Source organism: Suricata suricatta, chromosome X, assembly GCF_006229205.1.
Source record: "Suricata suricatta isolate VVHF042 chromosome X, meerkat_22Aug2017_6uvM2_HiC, whole genome shotgun sequence".
NCBI classification, from domain to species: domain Eukaryota; kingdom Metazoa; phylum Chordata; class Mammalia; order Carnivora; family Herpestidae; genus Suricata; species Suricata suricatta.
The window spans coordinates 58,425,357-58,441,445 of record NC_043717.1 but is presented as its reverse complement, the minus strand read 5'-3'; the positions used below and the strand labels follow the sequence as shown (position 1 = coordinate 58,441,445).

General features: G+C 36.9%; 1 protein-coding gene across 3 annotated transcripts in view; it reads left to right on the top strand.

The window, feature by feature from the left end:
• The window catches only part of BRWD3 (bromodomain and WD repeat domain containing 3), a 192,324-nt gene that overhangs the window by 46,549 nt on the left and 129,686 nt on the right, over positions 1-16,089 (top strand). For all 3 annotated transcript variants that reach the window (XM_029930082.1, XM_029930083.1, XM_029930081.1), the window contains exon 7: positions 14,559-14,719. In XM_029930082.1, coding sequence (XP_029785942.1) covers positions 14,559-14,719 — 161 coding nt within the window. The remainder of the gene's footprint in view (positions 1-14,558; positions 14,720-16,089) is intronic.

Here is a 16,089-nt window from a genome sequence, read left to right as displayed (position 1 = left end):
TCTTTCTCATGGCTGAATAGTATTCTTCTATTGTGTGTGTATATATATATATATATATATATATATATATATATATATATATACCACATCTTTTTATTCATTCATCCATTGATGGGAATATAGGTTGTTTCCCTAATATGGCTATTGTGATAAATACTGCAATGAATATGAAAGTGCATATATCTTTTCAGTATCCATTGGGTATTTCCTTTGAGTGTATAGTTTACTGAGGAAGATTCATATCATTTTCCATAGTGGCTGAACCAGTGAAAACATTCATTACATTCCTACCAGCTGTGGCCAAGTGTTCCCTTTTCACATCCTCACTAACATTTGTATCCTTGATGATAGCCATTGAAATAAGTATGAAGTTATAATCTTATTATGGTTTTGATTTATGTTTCCTGTATAATTAGTGATGTTGAACATCTTTTAATGTACCTGTGGGGCGTTTGGATGTCATTTTTGGAAATGTCTATTCAGTTACTCTGTACATTTTAAATCAAATACTTTATTTGTAAACTCTTTTATATATTTTGGACATTAATCCTTTGCCCACAGTATTGTTTGCAATATTTTGTTTACCTTGTTTATCTTGGCTATCGTTTGTGCTTTTCATGTCACATTCAAAAAATTATTGCCAAGACTGATGTCTAAGAGCGTATGCTTTTTTCTATGAGTTTTATAGTATCACGTCTTATGTTTAAAGTCCATTTTGAGTTAATTTTTGTGAGTGGTGTAAGATAGGGACCCAGTTTCTTTGTTCAACATGTGTTTATCCAGTATCATTTACTGAAAAGAGTTTTTCTCACTGGGTGTTCTTGCCTCCCTTATTGAATATTAGTTGGCTGTATATGAGAATATTCATTCTGGGGTCTATATTATGTTCCATTGGTCTGTGTGTCTATTTTTATGCTAGTCATATTGTTATTACTAGAGCTTTATAGTATAGTTTGAAGTTAGGAGATATGATGCTTCTTAATTTGTTCTTTCTCAAGATTACTTTGACTATTTTGGGTCTTACATATTTCCATACAAATTTTAGGAGCGTTCTTTTATTTCTGTTTCTGTGAATTGTGCCATTAAAATTTTGACAGAGATTGCATTGAATCTGTAGATATCTTAGTGTGATGTGGACATTTTAACAGTATTCATTATGCTGATCCATTAATGTGAGATGTCTTGTCATTTGTTATGTTTCCTTGATTACTTTCAACAGAGGCTTGTAGTTTTTGTTGTTCATATCTTTTACTTCTGTGGTTAAATTTATTCCTAGGTATTTTATGTTTTCAATGCTACTATGAATAGGATAGTTTTGTTTTCCAATGTTTCATTATTGGTACATAAAAATGATGCTGATAGAGAAGAAGATGGCAGTGGAGTAGGAGGACTCTAGACTCATTTCATTCCATGAACACAACTAGAAAACTAACAAGTTATCCTAAACATCTCAGAAATCAACCTGCAGACTGACAGAAAAACTCCACAACTAAAGGGAGAAAAGAGGCCACATCAAAGAAGGTAGGAAGTGCGGGAACATGGTTTAGGGGAGAAATGGGTCACAGGAGCTGCAGAGGGGAGAGAGCTGTGGTTGCATATAAGGACAAGAGAGGAGGAGGACGCAGGGCAATGCAGAAGCAAAATGTTTCTCCAAAGCCATTGGGTTGGAAATGGGAGAGGCTGAATTCATTAGTTGTTGCAAGGAGCAGGGCTTAAACCGTAGAGTTACAAAGGACAACAGGCTTGGCTGGAATAGAGACTAGCAGAGACTATACTGCTACTGGAGAGAAGGCAGGCAAACAACCAGGGCTAGACAGCATGGAAACAGAGATCTGAAGAGCATCTTGGGCACACAGTAGGGAGATTATTGACTCTTTTTGAAACACACCCCTGAGAAGCAGAGTTCATAGCGATGCCTATCCAGGAAGAAAGGAGCTAGCTGGCACCATTGCCCACCCCCCACCCCTCAGTATAAACACAGAGCCACCTGCAGGAAGAAGCATAGTGCCTATAATGGCTCCCTAAATTGCTTACTAAGTTCCGCCCCCGTGCTCTCTGTCAGGACTGCTTCCCTCAGTCAAGTTCCCTAAGTCCCAGCATGACAGACCTCTTCCCCAGAAGACCAGCACAAATCCTTGCCCACATTTCTCCAGAACAGAGTGCTGCACTATCTCATTTCTGGTGGAGTTGGTGACAGGTCTACTTCACAATCAGACTAGAGCACACCTAGTTAAAACTCACCACATCAGTCCAGACACCAGACACTGCCCACGGCAGGCAAGGAGAGCCTCTCCAGACAACTGGCCTGAAGGACAGATCAACTGAAAAACAGCAGAACCCGCACAGCACACAGCAGAGGCACTCCCTAAGGCAACAGGCTCTGGGCACTACGTGACCTTTTCTCCATAAGGCCATTATGTTCAGGAGCAGGAGACATAACTGGCTTTTCTAACACAGAGAAGAAGGCAGAGACATAGACAAAAATGCCAAGATAGAGTAATTTATCTCAACAAGATAAGGCTACTGCCAGAGAGCAAAACGGATATAAATAATATGAATGATGGAGAATTTAAGACATCATTCATAAGGATATTCACTGGGTGTGAGCAGAGAACAGAAGACATCCATGAGACTTTTACCACAGAGATAAAGGAATTAAAAAAGTGTCAGAGATGTGGAATGCAATAAATGAGATTCAAAACAGGGTTGATGCAATGAACAGCAAGCTATAAGAAGCAGAAGAATGAATTATTAATATAGAAGACAAAATAATGGAAAATAATGAAGCTGAAAAAAGAGACAGAATTATTCATCAAGAGAATACACTTAGGGAACTTAGTGCCTGAATCAAATGTAATAGCATTCGTATTTCTAGGAGCTTCAGAAGAAGAGAGAGACAAGGGAGCAGAAAATTTATTTGAAGAAACAATACTTGAAAATGTCCCTGATCTAGGGCAGGAAACAGACTTCCAGATATAGGAGGCATAGATAAGTCCCATTAAAATCAACAAACCTAGCCTAGTACTACACCAACACCATCCATATTGTAATGAAATTTGCAAAATATAGTGATAAAGAAAATATCTTAAAAGTAACAAAACAAAGAAGTCCTTAACTTACATGGGGGCAACCCATGAGGTTAGCTTGATATTTCTCAACAGAAACTTGGCAAGCCAGAATGGTGCATGATCTAGTCAAAGGGTTGAGTGGGAAAAATCTGCATCCAGAAATACTTTATCCATCAAGGCTATCATTCAGAATGGAAAGAGATAAAGTGTTTCCTAGAGAAACAGTGAAGATTTCCTGCCCACTAAACCAGCCCTGTAAGAAATATTAACAGGGACTCTGCAAAAGAGAGACCAAAAGTAAGAAAGACAGGGGTGGATCAGAGAAACTTTCCATATAAAATGACACAACAAGTGATAATGTAGCAATAGGGGGCACCTGGGTGGTTCAGTCATTAAGTGTCCCACTTTGGCTCAGGTCATTGATCTCATGGTTTGTAAGTTTGAGCCCTCCATGGCGTTCTGTGCTGACAGCTCAGAGCCTGGAGCCTGCTTTGGATTCTGTGTCTCCCTCTTTATCTGCTCCTCTCCTCCTCATGCTCTGTCTCTCTCAAAAATAAATAAAAAAATCAAAAAAATTAAAATAATGTAGCAGTAAATACATATCTGTGAATGCTTATTTTGAATTTAAATGGACTAATACTCCAATCAAAAGACATAGAATGTCAGAATAGATAAAAATACAAGACCCATCTATATGCTGCCTACAAAAGACTCATTTTAGACATAAAGATACCTGCATATTGAAAGTGAGTCGATGCAGAAACAGTTATCATACAAATGGATGTCCAAAGAAACCTGATTAGCAATACTTACGTTGGTTAAACTAGACTTTAAAACAAAGACTTTAAAGGGGCACATGTGTGGCTCAGTAGGTTAAGCGTCCAACTCTTGGTCTTGGCTCAGGTCATGATTTCATTGTTGGTGAGTTCAAGGCCCACATCAGGTTCTGTGCTGACAGCACAGAGCCTCCTTGGGGTTTCTCTCAACCTCTCTCCCTACCCCTCTTTGCCTTGTTCTCTTTCACTCAAGAAATAAAAAATTAATAAAAAGATTAAAACAAAGGCTATAAAAAGGGACAAAGAAGGGCATTATATAATCATAATGGGATGATTCAATAAGAAGTTACAACAATTGTAAGTATTTATGCCCCCAACTTGGAACATGCATATATATAAAACAATTAAGAACAAACATATAGGAACTAATTGATCATAACACAATAACAGTAGGGGGCTTTCACATCTCATTTACAGCAGTGGAAAGATCATCTAAGCAGAAAATAAGCAAGGAAACAATGGCTTTGAATGACACTGAAGCAAATGGACTTAACAGATATATTCAATACATTCCGTCCTAAAGCAGCAGAATTCACATTCTTTTAAGGGCACTTGGGACATTTCCCAGAATAGATCACTTACTGGCCCTCAAAACAGGCCTTATAAATATAAAAAGATGGAAATCATATCATCCCCTTTTCTGACCACAATGCTATGAAACTAAAAGTAAACCACACACACACAAATGGTCTGGAAAGACCACAGATACATGGAAACTAAACAAAGTGGTACTAGACAATGAATTGGTTATCTAGGAATCAAAGAAGAAATATACTTGTAAACAAATGAACCTGAAAACAAAATGGTCAAAAATCTTGGGGATGCAGCAAAAGAGGTCTTAGGAGTAAAGTATATAGCAATACAGGTCTACCTCAAGAACCTAGAAAAACCTCAAAGAAACAACCTTACACCTAAAGGGACTAGAAAAAAAACAACAAATGGGGCCTAAAGCCAGCAGAAGGAAAGAAAAAAGTAAATATTAGAGTAGAAATAAATGATTTTGAGGTTAAGGAAACAATGGAACAGACCAATTTAAACAAGAGCTGGTTTTTTGAAAAATTTAATAAAATTGATAAACCTCTAGCCAGACTTACCAAAAAGAAAAGAGAAAGAACAAAAATAAAATAGAAAATGAGAGAGGAGAAATAACAACCAGCACCACCACAGAAGTAGAAACAAGTATAAGAAAATGTTCTGAGAAACTATATGGTAACAAATTGGACAACGTAGAAGAAATGGATAAATTCCTAGAAACAAACTACCAATACGGAAATAGGAAGAAATAGAAAACTTGAACAGACTGATAATCAGCATAGAAATTGAATCAGGAATCAAAAAAATTGCAGCAAGGAAAAGCCCAGGACCAGATGGCTTCACAGGGGAATGCTACTTTGAGCCAATGTGTCCTTAGAACTGAAACGAGTCTCCTTTTTGCAGCATGTAGTTGGGTCTTGTGTTTTTATCCATCAAAGCACTCTGTGCCTTTTGATTGATGAATTCAATCCCATTTACATTTAGGGTGATTTTTGATATGTAAGTCCTCATTAGTGCCATCTTATTTTTGCTTTTTGGCTGTTTTATGCCTTCATTATTTCTTTTTTTCTGTTTCTGCCTACATTTATAAATAGTTGTTTTTCCATGGTGGTATGCTCTGACTCTCCTATTTTTAGCTTCATGAATCTATTCTAGATTTTTCCTTTGTGGTTACCATGAGGCTTGAACATCTCTTGATAGAACAGTCAATTTTAGGGGCACCTGGGTGGCTCAGTCAGTTAAGCGTCGGCTTCGGCTCAGGTCATGATCTCACGGTTCGTGGGTTCAAACCCCACGTCGGGCTCTGTGCTGACAGCTAGCTCAGAGCCTGGAGCCTGCTTCGAATTCTGTGTCTCCCTCTCTCTTTGACTCTCCCCTGCTCACGTTGTCACTCTCTGTGTCTCAAAAATAAATAAAAAACATTAAAAAAAGAACAATTTTATGCTGACAGCAACTTAATCTTTATTTTCCTATAATGTTTCCTACCTTTTTTTCCTCTGCTTTTCTATTTCTGATGTCCCAATGTACCTTTTTGTGCTGTGTATTCATTTAAATTTTTTTTTCTTAATGCTTATTTATTTTTGAGAGACAGTGCATGAGCAGGGGAAGGGCAGAGAGAGAAGGAGACACAGAATCTGAATCAGGCTTCAGGCTCTAAGCTGTCAACACAGAGTCCAATGCAGGGCTCGAACTCACAAACTGCGAGATCATGACCTGAGCCGAAGTCGGGCACTTAACCGACTGAGCCACCTAGGCACTCCTCTGCTATGTATTCATTAACAAGTTATAGAAGCTAGAGTTATTTTTAATCCTTTCCCCTTAACCTTTATACTATAGTTAAGTGTTTAACATACTGTTCTAAAACAGAATTACAGCTTTCTTATACTGTCGATTTTTCACCTTTACCAGAGTGTTGCTTACTTTCATATATTTTCACATTATGTATTAGTGTCTTTTAATTTGCAGTGATGTAGATGGAGCTAGCAAGTATTATGAAAAGAAAAATAAGTCAGTCGGAGAATGAAAAATACCAAATGATTTCACTCATACATAGGCAATTGGATTTAAGGAGTATACTTATTGTGATGCACACTGGGTGTTGTATGTAAATGTTGAATCACTAAATTGTACACCTGAAACTAATATGATAACTGTGTGTTAATTAGAATTTAAATAAAAACTTAAAAAATCATTTTAGCTTGAAAAACTTTTCAGCATTTCTTGTAAGGCAAGTCTAGCTGAATTCTTTTAGCTTTTCTTTGGGAAAGTTTTTATTTCTCTTCTATATGTGGATTATAACTTTGATAACTTTGTTTTGATAAAGTATTCTTGGCTGGCAGTTTTAATATTTCAACACTTTGAATATGACATTTTGTATTCTTCTGGCCTATAGAGTTTCTGCTGAGAAGTATGGTAATTGCCTAATGAGTGTCTTTGTAGGTTACTTAGTTTTTTTCCCACTTATACCTATAGATTCTTTCATTATCATTGATTTGTGATATTTTCACACTATATAATAGAGCTTTCTATTAGGGTCTGGAACTTGTATGTCCAAGTTCTTTCCTAGGATTAGGAAGTTCTCAGCTCCCTTTAGTTAGTTCAACTAAACTCTGCTCCCTTTTCCCTCTCTTCTCCTTTTGATACACCAATTATTTTGGTATTTGATTTTCTGATCAAATCTAAGAGCTCTTAATAGAGTGTCTTCACTTTTAAATTCTTAAGTTTTCCCTCTTACTGGATTATTTCTATATTCCTATCCTTGAAATCACTTATTCTTTCTTCTGTTTGGTCTGACCTGTTTCTAATATCCTTTATTGCATTCTTTATCTCATTCATTGAGTTCTGCAGCTTCAGAATTTCTGTTTTGGTGATGCCTGGGTGGCTCAGTAGGTTATGCATCTGACTTCTGCTCAGGTCATGATCTCACGGTTTGAGCCCTGGATCCGGCTCTGTGCTGACAGTTGAGAGCCTAGTACCTGCTTCGGATTCTGTGTCTCCCTCTCTGATACTCCTCTGCTTGGCTCTGTCTCTCAAAAATGAATAGATGTTAAAAAATTTTTTTTAATTCTGTTTTGTTCTTTTTTGTAATTTCAATCTTTTTATTATAGAATTCCTTCTCTTTATTAATTTTATTCCTGAGTTTATTGACTTGTGTTTCTGAGTTACCTTGTTTTTTGTTGAGTTTGTTCATACAGCTGTTTTGAATTTTTTATCACTGAGATTACAATATTCTCTGCCTTTGAGTTCAGTTGTTGCATTATCATTTTCTTTTTTTAATACCATATTTCCTTGACTTTCTATGGTGTTTGATGGTATGCCTTTTTGCTTTCACAGTTGAGGTCTCAGATACTCCTTTTATTAAGGCTTTGACATATTTGATTCTTTTTCTTTTTTAATGTTTATTTATCTATTTTGAGACTGAGCATGAATGCGGAAGGGGCAGAGAGAGAGAGAATCCCAATATGGGGCTCGACCTCATGAACTGGGAAATCATGACCTGAACCAAAATCAAGAGTTGGACACTTGACTGACTGAACCACTCAGGCGTCCCTTTCTTTGATTCTTATAATTCAACCAGCTGGCTATTACCACCCATTATTTTGTATTCCAGAATGTGGCATGGGACACTAACTCAAGAGTGTGTTTTTTTCCTCTTGGAATTGATTCTCTCAGATGTGTTGGGATCATCCACAAGGACCTGACAGTGGAGTGTGGCATGGGGTTAGCACCTGAGGATTCAAGGGTTTGAACAACTGGCCAGAAGGAACCTCTAAGGGGAGCACTCCCAGAGATCTGTGGGTAGACTTGCTGATGTTCTGAAGCAGACAGCATGAAATTTGTGCTCTTGATGCCCTTTGATATTCTTATCAGCTTTTCCCCTATTCCTCTTCCTCCGCCCAGTCAAGGACCTCTGTCCTTCAAAATCTGGTTCAGTTGCAACCTGCACATTTGCATCAGCTGGGCAGTCACTTACCACTTTTGATTTCTACCTCCTCTATGGGAGTGGTTGCCGCTTTCTACCTCCTCTACTTGAGGGTGCTTCTGCAACTGTTAAAATATCAGCACCTTGCAATGGAATCCAGGGAAGCAGTGCTCCCTTGGCAAGTTTGCCCATCTCCTTTGTTCAAATTAATCTCTATTCATTCTAATAGCATGCCAGATTATCCCTTCATGTAGGCTGGATCTTCTCAAATTCTCTATTTCCTGTGGGTATCCACTCACTTTTGCACTCTCCAGATTTCCTTTATCCTTTGATCACCATGAGTTGGGGAGAGACATTCTAGCCAAATCCCTTGGATTGTAGCCACCACCAAAGCCCTGTCTACACACTTTTGGAAGCATAGGTGGGTAGAAACCTCCTGATGTTCTGGTGTGATGTGTAGAAACACTTTTGTTCTGCTATGAATATCTAATCAGTTAACCAAAATGGAGAGAAAAGTGTAACAATCTGACATGTTGCTGACATGATTCCCATATGCACTTTATTTTGTGTCTGTGTGTGTTTTTAATTAATTAATTAATTAAATTCAAGTTAGTTAACATACAGTGTAGTATTGGTTTCAGGATTTAGTGATTTAGTGATTTCAGGTTTAGTGATTCATCACTTACATATAACACCCAGTGCTCATCCTAACAAGTGCCCTCTTTAATTACCATCACCCATTTAACCCATCCCACTACCCACCTGCCCTGTAGCAACCCTCAGTTTGTTCTCTGTATTTAAGAGTCTTTTATGGTTTGCCGCCCTCTCTGATTTTATCTGATTTTTCCTTTCCTCCCCTTATGTTCATCCATTGTATTTCTTAAATTCTAGCTATGTGTGAGACCATATGATATTTGTCTTTCTCTAATGGACTTATCTCACTTAGCATAATATACTGTTTCTAGTTCTATCCTTGTTGTTGCAGATGATAAAATGTCATTCTTTTTAATTGCTGAGTAGTATTCCATTGTGTATATATACCACATCTTTATGCATTCATCAGTCGATGGACATTTGGGCTCCTTCCATAATTTGGCTATTGTTGATAGCACTGCTATAAACATTGAGGGACATGTGCCCCTTCCCATCAGCATTTTTGTATCCTTTGGATAAATACCTAGTAGTACAGTTGCTGGATCATAGGGTACTTTTATCGTTGGTTTTGAGAAACCTCCATACAGTTTTCCAGAGTAGATGCACCAGTTTGCATTTCCACTAGCAATGCAAAAGTGTTCCCGTTTCTCTGTATCCTTGCCAACATCTGTTGTTTCCAGAGTTGTTAATTTTAGCTATTCTGACAGGTGTGAAGTGGTATCTCATTGTGGTTTTGATTTGTATATCTCTGATGATCAGTGGTGTTGAACATCTTTTTCATGTGTCTGTTAGCCATCCTGATGTCTTCTTTGGAAAAGTGTCTATTTATGTCTTCTGCCCATTTCTTTACTGGATTAGTTAGTTGTTTATTGGGAGTTGAGTTTAACAAGTTCTTTATAGATTTTGGATACTATTTGGATATGTTTATTCAGTGTGCCATTTGCAGACACCTTCTCCCATTTCATCAGTTGCCTTTTGATTTTGTTGTTACCTTCCCTATGCAGAAGTTTTTTAATCTTGCTGACATCCCAGTGGTTCAGTTTTGCTTTTGTTTCCCTCACCTCTGGAGACATGTCTAGTAAGAAATTGTTAGGGCTGAGGTTAAAGAGGTTGCTGCCTGTTTTCTCCTCTAGGATTTAATGGTTTCCTGTCTCACATTTAGGTCTTTCATTCATTTTGAATTTATTTTGTGCATTGTGTAAGAAAGTAGTCCAGTTTCATTCTTCTGCATGTTGCTATCTAGTTTTCCCAACACTATTTGTTGATGAGACTGTTTTTTTCCATGGGATATTCCTTCCTGCTTTGTCAAAGATTAATTGGCCATACATTTGTGGGTCCATTTCTGGGTTTTCTCTTCTGTTCCATTGATCTATGCATCTGTTTTTGTGCCTGTATCATACTGTCTTGATGATTACAGCTTTGTAATCCAGCTTGAAGTCCGGAATTTTGATGCCTCCAGCTTTAGTTTTCCTTTTAAATTACCTTGGCTATTTGGGGACTTTTCTGATTCCATACAAATTTTAGAATTGTTTGTTCTAGCTCTGTGAAGTATACTGGTGTTACTTTGATAGGAATTTCGCTGAATATGTAGATTGCTTTGGGTAGTAAGTATCAACATTTTAACAATTATGTTTTTTCAGCTCATGATATGGGATATTTCTCCATTTCTGGGTGTCTTTTTCAATTTCTTTCACAAATATTCTATAATTTTCAGCACATAGACCTTTTACCTCTTTAGCTAGGTATATTCCTATGTATCTTATAGGTTTTGGTGCAAATGTAAATTGGATCGATTACTTGATTTCTCTTTCTATTGTTCCATTATTGGTGTATCGAAATGCAAACAATTTCCACATGTTAATTTTGTATCCTGTTAACTTTGCTGAAATCATGTATCAGTTTTAGCAGGTTCATGGTGGAGTCTTTTGGGTTTTCCATGTAGACTATCATGTCATCTCTGAAGAATGAAAGAATTTTTCTTTGCCAATTTGGATGCCTTTAGGACTTCCAGGACTGTGTTGAACAACAGTGGTGAGAGTCAACATCTCTTCCATTTTCCTGACCTTAGGAAGAAAGCTCTCACATTTTCCAATTGGACGATGATGTTAGCTGTGGGCCTTTCAAATATGGACTTTATGTTGTTGAGATATGTTCCTTCTATCCCTACTTTCTTGAGGGTCTTTATCAAGAAAGCATGCTGTATTCTGTCAAATGATTTTTCTACATTGCTTGAGAGGATAATATGGTTCTTATCCTTTCTTTTATTAATGTAGTTTTTCACATTCATTTGTGAGTATTGAATCAACCCTGCAGCCCAGGAATAAATCCCACTTGATTATGGTAAATCATTCTTTTAATGTACTGTTGAATTTGATAGCTAGGATCTTGTTGAAGATTTTTTTTTCTTTTAGAGTTTATTTTCAAGTTGGTTTCCATATAACACCCAGTGCTCATCCCAACAAGTGCCTTCCTTCATGCCCATCATCCTTTTTCCCCTCTCCCCCACCCTCATCAACCCTCAGTCTGTTCTCAGTATTTGTCTCTTATGGTTTGCCTCCCTCCCTCTCCTTAACTATTTTTTTCCCCTTCTGCTCCCCTATGGTCCGCTGTTTCTCCTGTTCCACATATGAGTGAAAACATATGGTATCTGTCCTTCTCTGCCTGACTTATTTCACTTAGCATAACCCTCTCAAGTTCCATCCACGTTGCTACCAATGGCCAGATTTCATTCTTTCTCATTGCCATGCATGATTCCACTGTATATATAAACCACATCTTCTTGATGTATGCATCAGTTGATGGACACTTAGTCTCTTTCCATGATTTGGCTGTTGTTGAAAGTACTGCTATGAACATTGGGGCCCATGTGCTTCTCTGCACCAGCACTCCTATATCCCTTGGGTAAGTTCCTAGCAGTGCTATTTCTGGATCATAGGGGAATTCTATTGTTAATTTTTTGAGGAACCTCCACACTGTTTTCCAGAGTGGCTCCACCAGTTTACATTCCCACCAACAGTGTAGGAGGGTGCCCGTTTCTCCACATCCTCACCAGCATCTGTAGTCTCCTGATTTGTTCATTTTAGCCACTCTGACCAGCATGAGGTGGTTTCTCAGTGTGGTTTTGATTTATGTTTGCCTGATGATGAGAGATGCAGAGCATTGTTTCATGTATCTGTTGGCCATCTGGATGTCCTCTTTGGAGAAGTGTCTGTTCATGTCTTCTGCCTGTCTCTTCACTGGATTACTTGTTTTTTGGGTGTGGAGTTTGGTGAGTTCCTTATAGATTTTGGATAGTAGCCCTTTATCCGATATGTCCTTTGCAACTATCTTTTCCCATTCTGTCGGTTGCTTATTAGGTTTCTTGATTGTTTCCTTTGCAGTGCAGAAGCTTTTGATCTTGATGAGGTCACAATAGTTCATTTTTGCTTTTAATTCCCTTGTCTTTGGAGATGTAACAACTAAGAAATTGCTGCAGCTGAGGTCACAGAGGTTGTTTCCTGCTTTCTCCTCGAGGGTTTTGATGGTTTCCTGCCTCACATTCAGGTCCTTCAGCCATTTTGAGTTTATTTTTGTGTATGGTGTAAGAAAGTGGTCTAGTTTCATTCTTGTGCATGTTGCTGTCCAAGTCTCCCAGCACCATCTGTATATAGTTTCTTGTTGAAACTATTTAGTGTATATATGAACTTAGGTTATTTATCATTCTTTGGTATAAATAGTATTTCATTAAGCATTTTGTACCTGTTTTTCCTATTGATGTTGCTTTTTGTTTTTATCCTGTAAGCAGTGGTTTCTAACTGATGGAAGTTTTTTTTTTTTAGCTTTATTGTTGTTGTTGTTTTGTTTATTACCATCAGGAGACATTTGGCAACATCTGGAGATACTTTTCCTTGTCGCAGCTTCATGGTGGTAGGTTTTTATGAACACCCAGTGGGTAGAGGCCAGGGATTCTGCTAAATACTCTTCAATAGACAGACATCCCTGTACACTGAAGAGTTATCAGGCCGAAAGTGCCAGTGTTTCTGAGGCTGAGAAACCCTGCCTTAAAGTAACTCAACTTTTCTTCTGTCTACTTGCAAAGTATGGATTGAGAAAAGCAAATCAGAAGTGATGATTGATCGTTTCAGGGAACTAAGAGAAGTAAGAAATGTTTGACTAGAGAAGGAAGATTACTAAGTCTCAAAGTTGTGGTATCTGCTTTTTCCATAATAGAGTTGTGAAAATTTCTAGAGGTTGGGAAGGATAGCAGCTGCCAAAAAGAAATCCTCCTAGCTGGTTGTGTTGCTTACAAGTTTTCTCCCATTATTTACTCAACATCTCACAGTGTTATATAAATACTCAGATCTTTATTGTGTTCTTATGGTTTACATTCAAAATTTCATTGGTTTTGCTATTCATCATTTATTTTTTTGTCAGTTTGTCAATTTAAAGTGGCCAGTGGATCTACCTTTCCCTAAAAAAAGACTGTATTGGTTTTAAGACTGAGATATGGAAAGCTTATGTGTGTGTGTATGGGTGGGTGGCCTAGTTCTATTGTATTAATCTAGCTACAAATCCATTCTTGCCTTAATTTTTTCTTGGCTTCAATATTAAGCTATTATCATTTGTACTATATTATTTATGCACTATGGTAAAGTGTTACCTTGTCTAACGTGACTTTCCACTTATGAGGATCTTATGTTTTGATTAAAATATAATGTATAGGATATGTTAAATACTTTCAGTGTATAAGGGAAGACTGGAGGAATTTCACAGAGCAAGTGGGTGCTGTAAATCCTTACATGGGGATTAAGATCTCCATTTTAGGTAAGTGAGAGGAATCCAAGTGGCATTTGGAGGAGTATTGGATAGATGCTTTATTCTGTCTGTTTTTTTTTAAGAAATTCAATAATAAGGCAAACAAAAAGACAGGTTTAAGGTGACCTTATAGGAGATGCAGTTTCAAAAATTTATTGGTAACTAGTGAGAGAGCCTACAATTTCAGAAATGAAAAAGTGAGGAACCTATAGAGAAACCTAGGAAGGATTGTTACTTAAGACTTAATGTGTTATCATAGCTTCCTTTATTTTTTCACTGTATAGAATTTTTAGAGAGAGCTCCATATGGAGTGAACGCATTTGAGGAGGTAGGATAGGAGTTAATAAAATAATCTATGTAATTTTTAGGGTGTATTTTAGTTAACCAAAGATAGTCTTTATTCTAAAATTCCTTCATGTTATAGTAAGATTTACCTATATATTTAAAGTGACAGTGTCTTTGACCATAGTTTACCAAGAAAGGCAAAACAAGAATGTACCTGGGAAATGAGAGTAAGGCGTACAGAAAGTTAGACTTGTGGGATTTAAAAGAAGAGTATTCTTAGTGCTTTGTGTTAGTAAACTTGAGTTCATAAAATCATGAAATGTATAATGGAATTTAGACTTCTCACAGGGTAAAATGGCTGTAAGATACCCTGTTTTATCTCATCTTAATATTTATGATTTAACATTATGATGTAGGTTTCGCTTTTAAGTTTTAAGAAGCAATCTTCTATTTTATGTTTTTCAGTGAATATCACCTCTGCCAGGCAATTAACTGGATGCAGTCGCTTCAGCCATATTTTCCCTTCTTCTGCTTACCAGCACATTAAGATGCATAAGAGAATTCTGGGGCACTTGTCATCTGTCTACTGTGTAGCATTTGACCGAAGTGGGAGAAGAATTTTTACAGTGAGTTTAAAATTCATGATACTATAGCATGATAGAGATTTACAACAATTGAAGGTAGGTTTCATGGTACTGAATTATACTTGTAAACGATTCATCCTTCTTAGACACATGAATGCAAGGAAAGAAGAGTAGAAATTTAAAGTCTTTCTTCTATCTAAATAAATGAGAGAGCTATAATATCCTCTATGTTTTAGGAAATGTAATTTAAACAAATTAAATCTTAAGGCCTTATATACATAGAGGTGTTTAATTTATGTGAAACAAGTTTATCTACTCAATTTCATTTCCATTTTAGCAGACATTTATTAAAATGCATTTTCCGGGGCGCCTGGGTGACTCAGTCGGTTAAGCCTCTGACTTCGGCTCAGGTCAGATCTCATGTTCGTGGGTTCGAGCCCCGCATCGGGCTCTGTGCTGACAGCTAGCTCGGAGCCTGGAGCCTGCTTCCAGTTCTGTGTCTCCTTCTCTCTCTGCCCCTCCCCCTCTCATGCTCTGTCTCACTCTGTATCAAAAATAAATAAAACATTAAAAAAAATAGGTTTTAAAATGCATTTTCCATTTGTCACTTAGTGTAATTGGTGTTCATTCTGCTGAATTAAAATGATTACATCATTCTTATAGTTGAATAATTGTACTACACAGTTAGTAGCCAAGATTAGTTATTGTGTATATCTTTTTTTTTCAGTAGTAATTATTTTTTAAATTGTTTTTTAAGCTTTTATTTAAATTCAGTTAGTTAACGTACAGTGTAATACTAGTTTTGGGCGTATAATATAGGGATTTGTTTCCATACCATACATGGTTTTCATCACCACAAGTGTTCTCCTTAATTCCCATTACCTATTTTACCTATTCCCTCAACTGACCTTCCCTCTGTTAATTATCAGTTTGTTCTCCATAGTTGAACCTGTTTCTTGTTTTGCCTCCCTCTCTCCTTTTTTACCCTGACTTATTTGTATCACTTAGCAGTTTATTAACCAGATTATGTTGTGTGCTTTTGAGTACAGAATTTTAGCACGCTAATATTTCTAAGAAAGGGTTTAAGTGTCATTGCTTTAGTACTAAGTTAATGTAGAAATGTAGTTAATGCCATAGTTTTCTTTTAAATATCTGTGATACAGTAAATGAAGTAGTTTGCATTTTGAGAAATTATGATTCCTTGGAGTTCATTAAAGACTCTTCCATTGACATTTCATAACTCCAAATGCATCGCTTAAGTATTTGGATGTTGATGATCATGATGAGAATGACAATTGGCCATCATTTTATAAACATAATTACTAAATAGATTATTTGTCACATTAGAGTGGAAACTTTTCCTATTTTTAAAGCTCGTTGAAATTCTCAATAGGAAGTGCAACATAATATTT